This window comes from Dromiciops gliroides, chromosome 1 (assembly GCF_019393635.1).
Source record: "Dromiciops gliroides isolate mDroGli1 chromosome 1, mDroGli1.pri, whole genome shotgun sequence".
Lineage (NCBI taxonomy): Eukaryota > Metazoa > Chordata > Mammalia > Microbiotheria > Microbiotheriidae > Dromiciops > Dromiciops gliroides.
In genome coordinates this window covers 510260822-510275590 of record NC_057861.1, presented here as the reverse complement: position 1 = coordinate 510275590, position 14769 = coordinate 510260822, and the positions used below count along the sequence as shown (strand labels likewise).

The window sequence follows — 14769 nt, the reverse complement described above, 5'->3', positions numbered from 1 at the left end:
TTACATGTTGCTTTCCCCATTAGATTGTGAGGCCAGAAGCTATTTTTGCCTTTCTTTATATCCCCCTTCCCCCAACCTCTTAGCACAATGCCTGGCACAAAGTAGGTGTTTTTACTTGATTTGACATGGCTCATACAAGTCATCCCTAAAAAATCTTTCAATATTTTTAATCTTCAAGCTATAAGACTGGTTAGACAAAATGTGGACTGGACCTGTGATTATATTGGTATAGGGAACACCCAGATGAGGAAACTAATTTTACCAGTACAGGTTCCCAACTCACAGTCTTACAGAATTGCCTCAATCTTTGGAGTCAAATGCAAACAGAAACAGATCCCAGTGGGAGGTATATCAACTCAGAACACCACAAATTAACATTATCTTAGTTGCACTGTATTGTCAAAATTTTTCAATTTACAGTTTAATCTGGTTCAGGAGAGAGTTTTGTGGACTTCTTCTTCTGGACTAGAACACTGAAAGGTTAAGTGATTAGTCTAGGGTCACATAGCTAGAATATAACAAGTGGCACTGCTTCTCTAAAACCGGTCATAATAAAATTGAATTTTTGATAATTTTATCATAGCCAGGATATCTGTTTAGGATGAAATTAATGACACAGATGATTTATATTTTATGTGCCATGTGTATATTTAACATACTGGAATCTCTTGTGTACCTAGTACCAATTTGGCCCATTTAATAGGGCTGAGGGCACAATTTTACCATTTTACATGATTAGAGAGCTGATTGGCTTTTTGCCTCTATTATATATGGTTGGTCATATCAAGGAATGCAGCCCTCAATTACAACCTTATTCCCCAGCATATTTGGATAAAAGGTTACTTTAAATTTCCAAGAATATAATGGGGGAAATGTATGATATTAAGGACTATAACAGAAATTCAGCTTAATGATATATAATAATAATTTTAAAATCCCTTCTAAAACATACCAGACAAGTAGCTAACTGTTGCCAGAAGACATCTGCTGTCTGTGTACTGCATGTTCTAAAAAATGAAAACTACTTTTCTCAAAACCATAAAATACCAAAGACTGTGCTTTGTGCCCCACCTCCCGCCAAAAGGAGAGAATCAAAGGACCTTGGCTCTGCTACTTCAACTTTCCAGGTCTCAGTTTCCTCACCTACAAAGTGAGGAGGTGGGATTAGAAGACTTGGAAGGTTCCTAGTCCATTATCCTATAGTGAAGCAGTGAATTAAAACTACTTTGTGTAAATGAAATTTACCCACAGCTACTTTCCCCTGGATCAGTTTCACTTTAATTATTCTACTCAGTTTGCCATTTCCTAAATTAGGCAAATTAATAGATTTTTTCCCCCTAAAATAGAGCTGTTTTTAAGTTGACATTACTATTTTCTTTCTCATTGCCATATGCTGATCTTGGAATGTAGAAACAGATGGTTACTGTTAGACATGAAACATGGCTTCCGTACAATATTTTTAAGCTGTCAGCTGTACAGTTTAGGCTTTATATAGGCAACAAACAGGTGCTTCTCTGTACATATATTTCAGTACAACATTCAAATTTGTGAACAGAATTCCACCCACATTCCTATGCTAAGTATGCTCAAATCCTACACAGATACTGTTCTTCACTTTTAGCAACATGCATATTTTATATATATTTAATATGCACATATGCACACTTGTCTATGTATGTATGCATGTATTCCTAAAGCACATAAGGGTCTAGCTACACTTTCTTTCATTATGTGTCAAAATCTGGTAAAAGGCAGTGTGATTTAGTGGATAGAGAGCAAGCTTCAAAGATAGGAAAACCTGGGTTCATAACATATGTGTCAACTTTGACACATACTGGCTATATGTCACTTAGGTAACAGAAAAGTGGCTGCTGTGTGCTTGTAGAGATAGTTTCCTCACCTAGGAGTTCATTATACCAGTGAAATCATAAGCCTAGACCCTATCCTCATATCCTTTGTCATACATTTCCTTAAATGTATATGTAAAACAATCACACTTCACTCACACCAACACCAAAAAATACTATTTATTCAACTTGGAAATAATGTTTTGAATAAGTTTTAGAAAGGCTAAAGAAATATGAAAAGGCTAAATTAATACTTGGATGGTAATTGCTTTGAGATACATACAATTAGTTATATCACAAGGTAGAGGAGACTTAGAAACTTTCTTGTTCAATATAAATACATATTTCTTTGTCTAGGTCTACATTCTAGAAGCAGACTTTAATAGCAATAATAGAAACACATTTTCCTTAAAATTTTTTTTGATGATTTATTTTTTTCTCTCTCCCTCTTCTCTCAACCAATGGAATAAAAAGGAAGAAAGAAAAAAGTACAGAACTTTTGTATCACATAAACATAGTTAAGCAAAACATGTCCTCACATGGGCTATGTCCAAAAATGTGTTTCTCATTCTGCTTATTAGTCTATCTCTATGTTGTTAGGTAGGCAGCTTTCTCCATCATAGGTCCTCAGAAATCATGGTTGATTACTGTTTGTGTTGGCGGGGGAGGGTGTTTTTACAATATTGTTGTTATAGTATAAATTGCTCTCCTGGTTTTGTTCAATTTATTCAGCATCAGTTCATATAAATCTTAACATGGGCAAGATGGAGTGGGGGTAGGAAATGAACTAAAAAAGAAAAGCAACCTCTAAGACTTAGACCTTTAAGGTTCATTTTATTGGATGAGGAGATTGAGGTTCAGGAAAACGTATTAAATATAAGGACTAAGCAGAAGAGCAAAGATGTGAACCCCAGTCTTCCAACCACAAGTTTCATAGCCTTTCCACTTTCCTGACAAGAGCATCTTTCTTCACCTCCAAAGACATCCTCTGTATGTGTATATGTGTGTATGCACATGCACATGCACATGCACATTCACGAACACAGCTTGTATTTTGTGTCTTTGAAGGTCACCTGGAATATTTCAAAGACACAGTACCTCAGAGAAAGGCTGAGCTGCATAAAGAGTGTACCCACTGCCTCTTGTTTTTCCTTCTGAGTTAAATTAAAAGTCTTGATTGGCAGTAATAAAGTGCCATGCATAAACATGATCATTATAATCAACAAACTTTGATGGAAACTGCAAAATACAAAGGCAAGGAGTCTTCAGTAGAGAAGCCCCTTCACTGTAATTTTCTGCCAGAATTATTGTCTAGCAAAATCCCCATAGGCTGCTCTTTTGAGCATAATGCATTACAAATAGGAGCTGAAATTTTTATATTTTTAACTGGTTCCCAATTACATTCCCTTTATTTTTACTTGTATCCTGATGTACCAAATCAATCATGTAGATTGTAATTCAATTAGATGTTTATTAAGTGCCTACTAGATATGATGCCCTGTTTAAATAGGCACAAGATTAGAGATCTTTTCAATGAAATCAAATTCTTAAAAGCACTTACTTTTACTGTGAAGTGACCAAACATTGAAAGGCAATGTGTGTAGGGACCAGCTAGGTGGCTCAGTGGATAAAGCCAGGTCCTGGATTCAGGAGGACCTGAATTCAAATCTGATTTCAGACACTTGACACTTACTAGCTGTGTGACCCTGGGGCAAGTCACTTCCTTGCCCCACCAAAAAAAAAAAAAAAAGACATTGTGTAGTTGTGGAAAGAGCATAGAATAAAAAGATATGAATTTGAAGAGTCTGGTTTGCCATTTGCTAGCTTTATTTACCTTGGTTGACTCACTTAATTTTTCTAATTCTCAATTTCACTTGTAAATTAGGGATAATAATATTTGTATTACCTACCTTATCACTGTGGGGAAAGTACTTTGCAAATCTCCAGTGCAATACAAATGGATGCTATTATTATTAGCAACAGATTATCTCAGATTACCTTCAAATTATTGTGTGAGTGACTTTGTTGTTTGTATGTGGTCTCCCCCATTATATTGCAAGCTCCTTAAAGTCGGGGACTATTTTTGCCTTTCCACAGTAACCCCAGAACCTAGTATAGGGTCTAGCACATAGCAGGTGCTTAATAAATAAATGCTTGTTAATTTGACTTGAATACATTTACCCAATCCTTAATGTCATGCTCTTTCCAAAATGTGATACCTAACAAACTTATTTACCTCTAATTCACCCCCATTCTTTCTCCTCAAGATATTTTGCCTTTGGGGAATAAACCTTAATGACAAAAAGCATATTTCTGAAGTAGTAATTCATTAATTTGCTCTCTTTTCTACTGCCAACACCAAGTAAAGCTGTAGCTTTTGGATAATGGAATGCTTCTTCACTGACCTGGGAATGGTTAACTTTTAGTTACTCAAGTGGCCTGATGTCTTGGCAATAAATAATCTAGAAACTGAGGGGCAGCATTCTTTAGTACGCATGGACTTTCAATGAGATCTGTGTGAACATATCCTATCCCATCTAATTCTAAATTCAGACCAGCTTAAACTATGCCACAGAAAAGAGAGTGCTCTTGTATGGACAAGAGTGGACTAGAGCAGCGATCAGCCGCAAACAAGTCACAAACAGTGATCTTAAACACTGTGTGGCTGGAATTCGGCATCTATGTGGTTATAAAAGACCATAGAGAGGAAGAGCACTTCACTGGGCACTTCAGGAAAATCCCATTAAGTCTTCCTTGGCAGCAGTTCAACTAGGGAATGAGAACAAGGGGTGATAGAGGAGGGTTGGAGCTGTCTATGGCTGATTCCACAGACAGTGAGGCTACTTATGGAGAAAAACACCCTCACCATCAATCAAACAACCAAATAACAAAACAGAAAATGGGATAACAAAGTAGGCCCTAAAGCCTTTGCATAAGAGATTGAAATATTAAAATGAAGGAATTTTATATTCAGAGAAGCATTTTAAGTTCTAGAAAAGATTTTTTGCCTTATGTGAAAATCAAACCAGAACAACAACAATACTGTAAAAACAAACAAAAAATTGAAAGACTTAACTGGTAATGAAATGACTAAATAATTCCACGGTACAAGTAATGAAGGCTTTTATTCACTTCCTGAAAGAAATGTGATAGACTCAAGATAAAGAATTCTCATTCTGTATACTATTTTGTATATGGCTAATATGGGACTTTGCTTTGACTATACTTACGTATTTGTTTCAAGGGTTTTATTTGTCTTTTCTTTTTCAATGCTGTGTGTAGAGTGGTGATGCACAGTTCACATCTGTATGGTTTACACTGAGCCTCAGACCTGCCCAATATACCAAAGTTAATAAATGGAGGAGGTAGGGGGAAGGAGTAGGGGGTAGGAGAGACGGACAGACAGACAGAAATAGAGAGAAAAGACATAGGAAAGCTGTTGTTAGCTTGTACTTCATTTTTGAAGAGGACCAATGATACCACAGGTAATGTCTTGACTCATGTGCAAATTGGATGTAAGTGAGGCAGAGTTGCACAGTCATCAAGTTCTCTATGGACTAATTTTTTTGTTGTTTGTCCCTCATTCTTGAGGGGTAATGCCACAAATTGCACTGAATTGGATATAAGCATATGGTCACCAACCTTACTCTCTCCTCCTCCAGAGCCATCTGGGTCCAGTGACAAGATATGTATCAGGATGACTGAAAATAAGCTCTGGATGTTTAAAGCAATTAGGGTTAAGTAACTTGCCCAGGGTCACATGGCTGGTAAGTGTGAGGTGAGATTTGAACTCATGTCTTCCTAACTTCAGGGCCAGTGTTCTATCCACTGCACGACCTAGCTGCCCCATGAATTAATAACTGATTTCATCAAATGCCAACAGGAAAAAAAAAAAGACAAAACCCTAGCATATATTTTATATTTTAAGCTATCGTGATAGCTAGAAGATTTTAACCTTTGGGAAGCAAAACAAAAAGCAAATTAAGAAAATTAACATTCCCATTCTGCTTACTGAAGTTTAAAAAAAAGGCATTTGTTAACCTTAAAATCTATACTCCATGCCCAATACTTTATCTCCTGCCATTTGATTCTAAAGCCCCTGCAATCTGGCTTCTGATTTCATCATTCATTTGAAATTGCTCTCCCTAATGTTACCAATTATCACTTACTTGCCAAATCTAATATTCTTTCTCAATCCTTATTCTTGATCTCTCTGTAGCTTTCTTTCTTTTTTTTTTTTTGGTGAGGCAATTGGGGTTAAGTGACTTGCCCAGGGTCACACAGCTAGTAAGTGTCAAGCGTCTGAGGCCAGATTTGAACTCAGGTCCTCCTGAATCCAGGGCCGGTGCTCTATCCACTGTGCTACCTAGCTGCCCCTCTCTGTAGCTTTTGATACCATCCATCATTATCTTCTTCTCTATGTTTTTCTGAACACTGCTCCATCCTGGTTCTCCTCCTTTCAGCTAAACCTAACTTTTGTTTCCCACTTCTACTTGTTCCTATTATGAGCAACAAAACCTCAGGGAGGAGAATTTGCAAATCATTTATCAAGTTAATTGGAACCAACTTAAGGGGCAAACATAGTACTTCAACCTACTTCAAAGCAGTCCAAAATTCAAGGAATGAAATTTCAAGCTATTGAATTTATTTCAAACCTTGTGCTTTATTATGCATTGCATTCTACATTATAACTGCTTTCCAACTATGTAGTTTAATGGATAGATTAAGGTTCATCCTATAATACATCCCTCATATAAATGGATAAAGTAATTGGAAATTTATAAGATAGCAGAACAGGCTTTAAATTTTTTCTATAAGGATGTATTTGGAAGAACTTCACATCAATTTCAAAAAATCTTATGAAAATATTATTAGATATAGGCAGCTGGGTTAGGAAGACCTGAGTTCAAATCCAGCTTCAGACATTTACTAGTTATATGGCCCTGGGCAAGTCACTTAACCCATTTGCCTTAATCCACTGGAGAATGAAATGCAAACCCCTCCAGTATCTTTGCCAAGAAACCCCATGCACAGTATGGTTCATGGGATCGTGAAGAGTCAGACACAACTAGACAACAATAACAAAAACAGATATAAAGTAAAGGAAGCAAAAAAGCTGAGTAAATACAAAGTAATATCACATAGTCATAGAATTCTTGAAGGTTAATGGCTAACTAATACGAACCAGTCAGTTATTTTATAAGTGAAGAAACGGAGACCTAGAGAAATTAAACAACAAATCACAATAAAGAGGTCTGGTTGGTCTTTAAAAAAATTCCCACTTTATTTTTGATACTGGAAACTGATTAGTCATATCCATACTGAAATCATCATATCCATATTGCAAGCATGTGAAAGAATCATACAATAATGGCAAAAAGCTGCTGCTGTTGGTGGGTAAGGGAGGGGCACACAGCTAGTCCATAGAGGCATTAAAAAAAAAATCAAAATGGCAACGTGGGCAGAAAGTTATCTGCCTAAACTAAATCTTCAGAGCAACACTCAAAATTGGTCTGATTATCTGCTATGGAATAGATGAGCTTACTCTAAAAGAAACTGTTTTGTATTTCCATTTCCTCTTGTTTTACAGCTTTCCATCACAACCACCAAATATAACTGTTCCCAAATGCTCATCCCTTTCCCTCCAAGTTAAAAAGTACAAATGAGGTTTTTGTCCATTCTATGCTTCACTATAAAAATGCCTAAGGACAGTGGAATATTCCAGTGAAGGAAAAAAATTATTCTTTTTTCTCTTATTTATGTGCATTTGACCTTAATAAAAATGGTCACTTGATAATTTTAAAAAATTAAAATACAGAAGACACATTGCAGATTTTCCCCCAACATCTTCATCTGTACAGTGAAAAGGTTAAAAAATATCATTTGGCATGCAAACTGCTTGCTAATTTTTCTTTTCAGTATAGTGTTATGTAAAAGGAAGTGCTCTTATGTAAAAGGAAGAGAAATCAAGAGAAATACAACCAATGAGACAAATTAATTGGTTTTTTATCTCTTTCCCCATCAATTCCTAAGCTGGTGCTGAAGGACCTAGAAAGATCTCTAACACAGAAGTCAGAATTACATTCATTTTATTAATTCTTACATCTGTTAAAAACTGACCCAAACATACCAATGCTGATTTGCAGTGAGAGCCCACTACCATGCATTAACCCTCATGGGCCATGGACTATAGTTATAGTCTCTTAGTTCAACAGCTCCAGAAATGTCATCAGTCTCACATAATCACTTCTGTAGTTCTAAGCTTGATTGCTATCAGTGAATTGGGGTCAAACGAAATAAATAGTTTAGAATTGTCTATTTGCCCATACATCCACATACTTCCTCCCCTGCTTTAAATTTTTTGGATTTCCTAAGAAATTAGGCCATCAGAACTTGGATGATAATGAAAACAGTTAATACTAAAATAACAATAATAACTAACATTTATATAGAGCTTATAACGTTCTTTTACTTATGTTATTTCATTTTTCACAACAGCACCAGGAGGCAAGTAGTTGCCTATCTTATCCCCATTTCACAGAAGAAGAAACAACATTAGAGGTTTAGTATTTGCCTGTAGTTAATGTTATAGACAAAATTCAAACCCAGATCCTTCCTGAGCATATGTCTTTCCACCATTATTGTGCATTTCCCCTTAAAACTGATAGCTTGCCCTAGGCAGAAAGTTACAACACCAAGAAAATTATATTATTTCATAACTCATTGTATCAAAAGTGGAGCCAACATTTCAGCAAATATCAGGTAAAGTACCGCTACCAGTTTTGAATTGATCTGCAAAGCTCTCATTCCTTTGACAATTGACTTAGTCATTGCTCACTGTCTTTACTAAGATCCCATTTTTACAGCATAGTAAGGGAGTTTTTAGAAATTTAAGGTAACAAATCCCATTAAATCTTCTCTGACTATTCTGGTTGTGGATATAGGCAAAGCATCAATAATATCTATATTTGGGTATCTGTAAGCAAATTAAGTCGATGGGAGGAAAATTGGAATACTCTATCCTCTAAAAGCCATTTTCTCTTATTTTACAACATCCAAATTTCTATAATACTTCAGAGACAATCTCATAACTACTACTCAGTTTCGTCTTATAAAAACCTGTTCTTTTCACCTTAAAAATATTATGAATAATATCTTGCTCTTAATATCTTGTTTCAACAAGTAAAACATCTATCTGCCGGCCTGATATCCTGTTCTCATACATAAATCACCTTTTTCCTTCCATGTTCCTTGCCTTCACATTTCTTTCTTTTGGCCTTCCTTTCCTTTTTCCTTACCTTTTGCATCAAGTTCATGTGTCTTCCCTTCAAGGCTCTGCATCATTCCAAGATAGGGGCACCTTAGCTCTGGCTTCCTTTTACTCTTCTACTCACAGTTTCTTTCACTTTGTTCCGTTGAAACCTGCTGAGTAGCCACTCCCTCCACTTCCTTTCCCCACTCTTGTCTCCAAATCTTTCAATCTGTTTTCAAATTGCAAGAGCTCTTTTCCCTTCCTTGGCTAAGAAGACATTCTCCATTATTAAAATTCTCTACAGAGTATTTCTAATCCTGGTCTTAATCCAACATTCAAATGATTGTTATACAACATAAAATGTATAGCACTGAAACGTAGGTTTTCATGTAAGGTATTTCACAACAGAATTACTCAATACTAGTTTAAAACTTAAAAGGCAGAACCTGTCTTTACATTTGTTATACAAGTAGTATGCTGTCAGTGGTCTCATTTTATAAGTTCCTTGGAAAAAGAATATCTTTCCTGAATTTTAGCAGTATATAAGACTGACTTTTTAATTAAAAGAACAGAATTCTGTGAGTGCATGTGATTATAACACATTTTAAATTTAAGTAGCACCTTTTATGTGAAGAATTCAGAGCATTACTTGCCAACTCCTCACCCCTCTCCCCAATTACCTCAGGAGTTTTCACAAGGGACAAAGTCAGCATTCCACTTTAAACTGGTGTGACAGCTACTTACCACTTCATGAGAAATCCAAGATTACCCAAGGTTGCTTAGCTCAATGATATATTCAAGGGCCTAATTAGTAGAAACCATGGAGATAAGTCAGGAAGCCTGATTCAGAGAATGATGTGAGAAAGGGGAGAAGAGGGCAAGGGGGAGGAAGCTTGCTATAACAGAAGGAGCATCAGATTTGGAGTCAAAGCCTGGGTTCAAATCCTGACTCTGCTACTACCTGTCACCTCGGGCAATCACTTAACCTCTCAGGTACTTGGTTTCCTCATATATAAAATGAGAGGTTTGCACAAAATGATCTCTAAGGTCATGTTCAACTCTAAATCTAGAAACAAAGAAATGCTGGCACAGGTAAAAGGTAGTCCTGGCTTTGCCATTGTCTAGCTGTGTTACCTTAGGCAAGCAAGCTGAAGAATCATACCTTTAGAACCGCAAGCTCTAAGGGCCTTTAAGAGGTAATGAGGGGCGGCTAGGTGGCACAGTGGATAGAGCACCGGCCCTGGAGTCAGGAGTACCTGAGTTCAAATCTGGCCTCAGACACTTAACACTTACTAGCTGTGTGACCCTGGGCAAGTCACTTAACCCCAACTGCCTCACTTAAAAAAAAAAAAGGGGTAATGAATTCTCCATTTTATAGATGAGGACACAGACGTCTCAGGAGGTGAATTCAATAAAATAAGCAATTAAGATAAACAAACACAGGTATAAAGGTAGGACACGGCAGAGACAGAAATTGAAGTTCAATTCTTAGGTCCAACCAGTGCTTTCCCACCAAACTGGACTTCAGTTTCCTCATCTGTGAAATGAGGAAGAGTGACGTGTTACTTCATCAAGTCTCTAGGGTCCCATCAGACGATGAAACTAAGGTTATAAACTAGAGGCCAAATTTAGAGTTTCCCAAGACAAAAGCACCGGCTTCCTAAGATATAGACAATATTATCAGTTTATCACGAATGAAAAAAATTTGAGGGAGAAAGGGAAGGGGGAGAAAAGAATGGCATTTGGTACACATACTGTACCAAAACGAATTATAATCATTTCCAAGCTGGAAGAACGGGCTAAGAGCAGCAGTATGGCACTGTGAATACAATTTTGGATTTGGAGTCAGGAAGAACTGGGCTCACATCCTTTCTCAAAATTAGCAGTGTGACATTGGGCAAGTCACTTAATGTCTTCAAGCATCAGTTTCCTCACCTATAAAATAGGGATAACACCACATGCTCTATACCCTACCTCACTAGATTGGTGTAAGGCCCCAATAAGATAATGTGAGATAATGAAAAGTGTTTTGCAAACCTTAAAACACTATATAAATGTCAACTACTATTACTTCTAAAAGACCCAATTCTCAGGAGTGACATAACCATTCACAAAACAGAGACAGGATAGACTTCCCAAGGAAAACATGCTTGTGTGTGCATGCACACATACGTGCATGTGTGTATATGTGTGCATACATGCATGTATACATAGATGTTATACACACTTGCCCTGAAGGAGCCTGTCAGTAGATTTCCTCATAGCCAATATACAGATATGCTTAGTTCTACTTTACCCTCAAAAAAACTTTCACTGGACCCTCCTAGATTCTTTAGCCATCATGCTATCATCATATAAACATATATGTATGTTTCTCCTCTTTTTCAATGTCCAGTCTTTGGAACAACTGTTTACACCAATGATCTCTTAACTGCAAAACCCGATGGCTTTTTCCTTATTCCTCAATTCTTTAATTTCTCTGCAGTTTTAAATACTGGTGAATACTTCTCTCCTGAACACTCTCTCCACCCCTGCCTTCCATGACACTACTCTCCTATCTGTATGGTTGTTTCTTCTCAGTAAACTTTACTGGATCTTTGTTGGGCTTCTATCCTGGGACCTCTTCTTTCTACACTCACTGATCTCATAATTTCCCATTGTTTCAAGTAGCATCTCTATGCAGATGACTCCAAATCTATTTATCTGGCCATAACTCAATCCTGAACTCCAGCCACAGATCGCCAGCTTCCTGTTAGATATCACTGCTGAGGTGTCTCATATTCAAATACATACTAAGGAAAACTCATTATCTTCTTCTGCAAACCCATCCTTTTCCAAACCCCAGTATTTGTTGGGGGTACCACGATCCTCTCAGCCACCTAGGTTTGTAATCTTGGAGTCATTTCTTACTAGTATTTCCCTCTCCATGTGCTATTCTCTCACCTCCCCCACCATACCATACCCAATCGGTTTTCAGATTTTATTAATTCTACCTCCCTAGGATCTCATGTATCTGTTTCCCTTTTCTATTTGAACCTTACTCTCATCTAAACTGGTCAAAAGAAGGAACACAAATACTCAGAGTTGGCTACAAAGACCCATTTAACATTTAACAACAGGAAAACAGGAGAGAAAGGGGAGACTAAATTAGAGGAAGGTTAGATTAAAGGAGTGATGAGTCCTAAGCAAAACAAACTCTAATAATGTACAAAAATATTTATAGCTCCTTTTGAGGTGGCAAAGAATGAGAATCTGAGGGAGGGCCCATAAATTGGGGAACAAATGAACAAACTTTGGTATATCAACATGTTGGAATACTATAGTAAATGTCTGCTGATTAGCAACCATTCTTCTCTGAATTTATATAGCACTTTCCGTTTCTACCTGTCATCTGCTTCATAAAGCAAAGGACTCAGTGCTGTTTTACAAATACATAGTCACTCCAACTCAGTTAAATTCCTTAAGGGCAAAGACCTATCACAGTCCTCTATGCTAATTAGACACACAAGAAATATTTACTGAGGATGGCAGTAGCCAAGATAAAGGAAGAGTGGAGAAGGTTGCTAGGAAGTGTTCCTGGTTGCTGCTTTGGTCAAAAGTTGGTCAACATAACCACCTCAAGAACAGGAGTCATGGAACCACATTTTTAAAATGTGGCCAGGCTACAGGCATGTCAAACTGGTAAATCACTTTTCCCTCCTAATCCTCCTCTATCTTATTCTATCAAGAATTCATAGTCTCTGTTGATTTTCAAAAGGTCTTAATCTTGGCAAATGGGTTCAAAGGCTTCCCTGGGCCTAGAGTTTGTATTATTTGCAAGAAGTGAATCATACTGCTCACCATCCCCATGAAAGAAAGTATCATTCATAATTATTTTCAAAAACAAAAGCTTGTCTATCACTGCAAAATCTATTTAAATACACAAACAACAGCATACACAGATATGCAATTCACGCATTCAAAAAATCATAATTACACAAATAACAGCCACATCATTTATTTGCCCACTGGGAATATAAGACATTAAATATGGGCTTTGTTGTCTTTCCCTGCAGACCACTTAAGCTAAACTCTAAGTATATCTTTCCTCTCTTCAGTAATGAATGTGATACTTTAATGTGAGGAAGTAGTGATCAGGTTCTTTTTTTAGGACAAATGCATATCCAAGCCTTTTCTGTCCATAAAAATGCATGGCTATCTGCTCTGAGGACACTGCACAAATGCCTTCTGAAAAGAGATGCATGTCTCATTCATGGATCATACCTTTCTCTTTTCTCCTTACCTTCTCCCCTCATGAGGAGTACCTTTCCTTCCTAAATAGCAGCCCCAGTAGTTAATTTAGCTTAAATAATATTCTATAAGCAATGAAAACTTAATTCACTTCTTAGATATCTTCCTATTTGAAGATGATTCCTCTCAAAACAGAGCTAAATTTGCTTAAAATACCAATTATTTTTTCTACTATGCCTCATTTCTATATTCAAACTACTTTATTAGGAATAGTTGAAAATTTTTATCAGCCCCCCTGAGATAGTACTTCTCTTACCACCTACCTAATATCACTCTCACATTCCCCAATGACACCTTCTTTCCAACATTTCAATCTGCTATCCCTCAATTCCTTCCTATTCTCTTAAGCCATCAATTCTTTAAGTACTTGACTCCCTACTCTGTCTGGACCTGATGGTTAGCCATGTCTAGGACTCGCAACCTCTCACCCTAGAAACCCTTGACACTACCACTCCTTCAATGTTCTGTCAAGAAACACATGGGGGGTGGGGAGCAGCTAGATGGTGCAGTGGATAAAGCCCTGGCTTTGGATTCAGGAGTACCTGAGTTCAAATTCAGCCTCAGACACTTGACACTAGCTGTGTGACCCTGGGCAAGTCACTTAACCCTCACTGCCCTGCAGAAACAAAAAACAAAAAAACAAATCAAACAAACAAACAAAAAACCCCAACCCACATCAGGATGGCCAGAATAGCTTCCCCAGCTGAATCAGTAAGTTGCTGCCCCAGAAGTTTGACTTGCCTAGGATCACACAGTAAGTGTCTGAAGCAGGATCTGAACTCAGATCTTCCTGGATCCAGGCCTGTTGCTCTATGCACTATGCCACCCAGCTGCACACCTCTGTGGATAGGGAGTAATCATTTTTTCTCTTTAACTGAAACAAGGAAAGGGTTAAAATGTTTTACTATGGAAATAAGAGAAAGTCAAATATAACAATTTATGGAAATCAAGTTGCCAAGTTACAAGCTGGAAGGTCACTCAGAGGTCATGTAGTCCACTCCACCCTACGGTTCCTTCCCCACCCAGGCCAGGCCCAGAGATGTCAAATGACTTACCCAAACACAGGTCCTGTGACTCAGTTCTGTGCTCTTTTCACTGTACCAACCCAGCTCCCTGACTTAATTTTTCCTGTCCTGGTCCAGTTCAAGGTCTAGCTTCAATTCTTCCTCCAAGAAGCTTTCCCTGATTTTTCCAGTTGAAAATACTCAAAATACTTCCCTTCCATTATGCTCTTTTGACATTCTACCTTGCAGTGCCATTATTTGTGCATATTTTTTTTTCTATAATACAGCTCCTGGTGGCAGAAAACACCTACCACTACTAACCTATAACTACTAATAATGTTTCTGCCTCCATAATCATAGAAAGCCCAGGTTGGTG

At 37.4% G+C, this 14769-nt stretch overlaps 1 protein-coding gene across 3 annotated transcripts in view; it reads right to left on the bottom strand.

Annotated features, from left to right (window-relative positions):
* Positions 1 to 14769, bottom strand: part of TNFAIP8 (TNF alpha induced protein 8) — a 126882-nt gene that overhangs the window by 24068 nt on the left and 88045 nt on the right. Inside the window, exon 1 of one of the 3 annotated variants that reach the window (XM_043975490.1) lies at positions 9146 to 9230. The exons of the other annotated variants lie outside the window; for them this stretch is intronic. Coding sequence (XP_043831425.1) covers positions 9146 to 9191 — 46 coding nt within the window. The 5' untranslated portion in view covers positions 9192 to 9230. Of the gene's footprint in view, positions 1 to 9145; positions 9231 to 14769 lie in introns of those variants that run through there. 3 annotated transcript variants of the gene reach the window in all.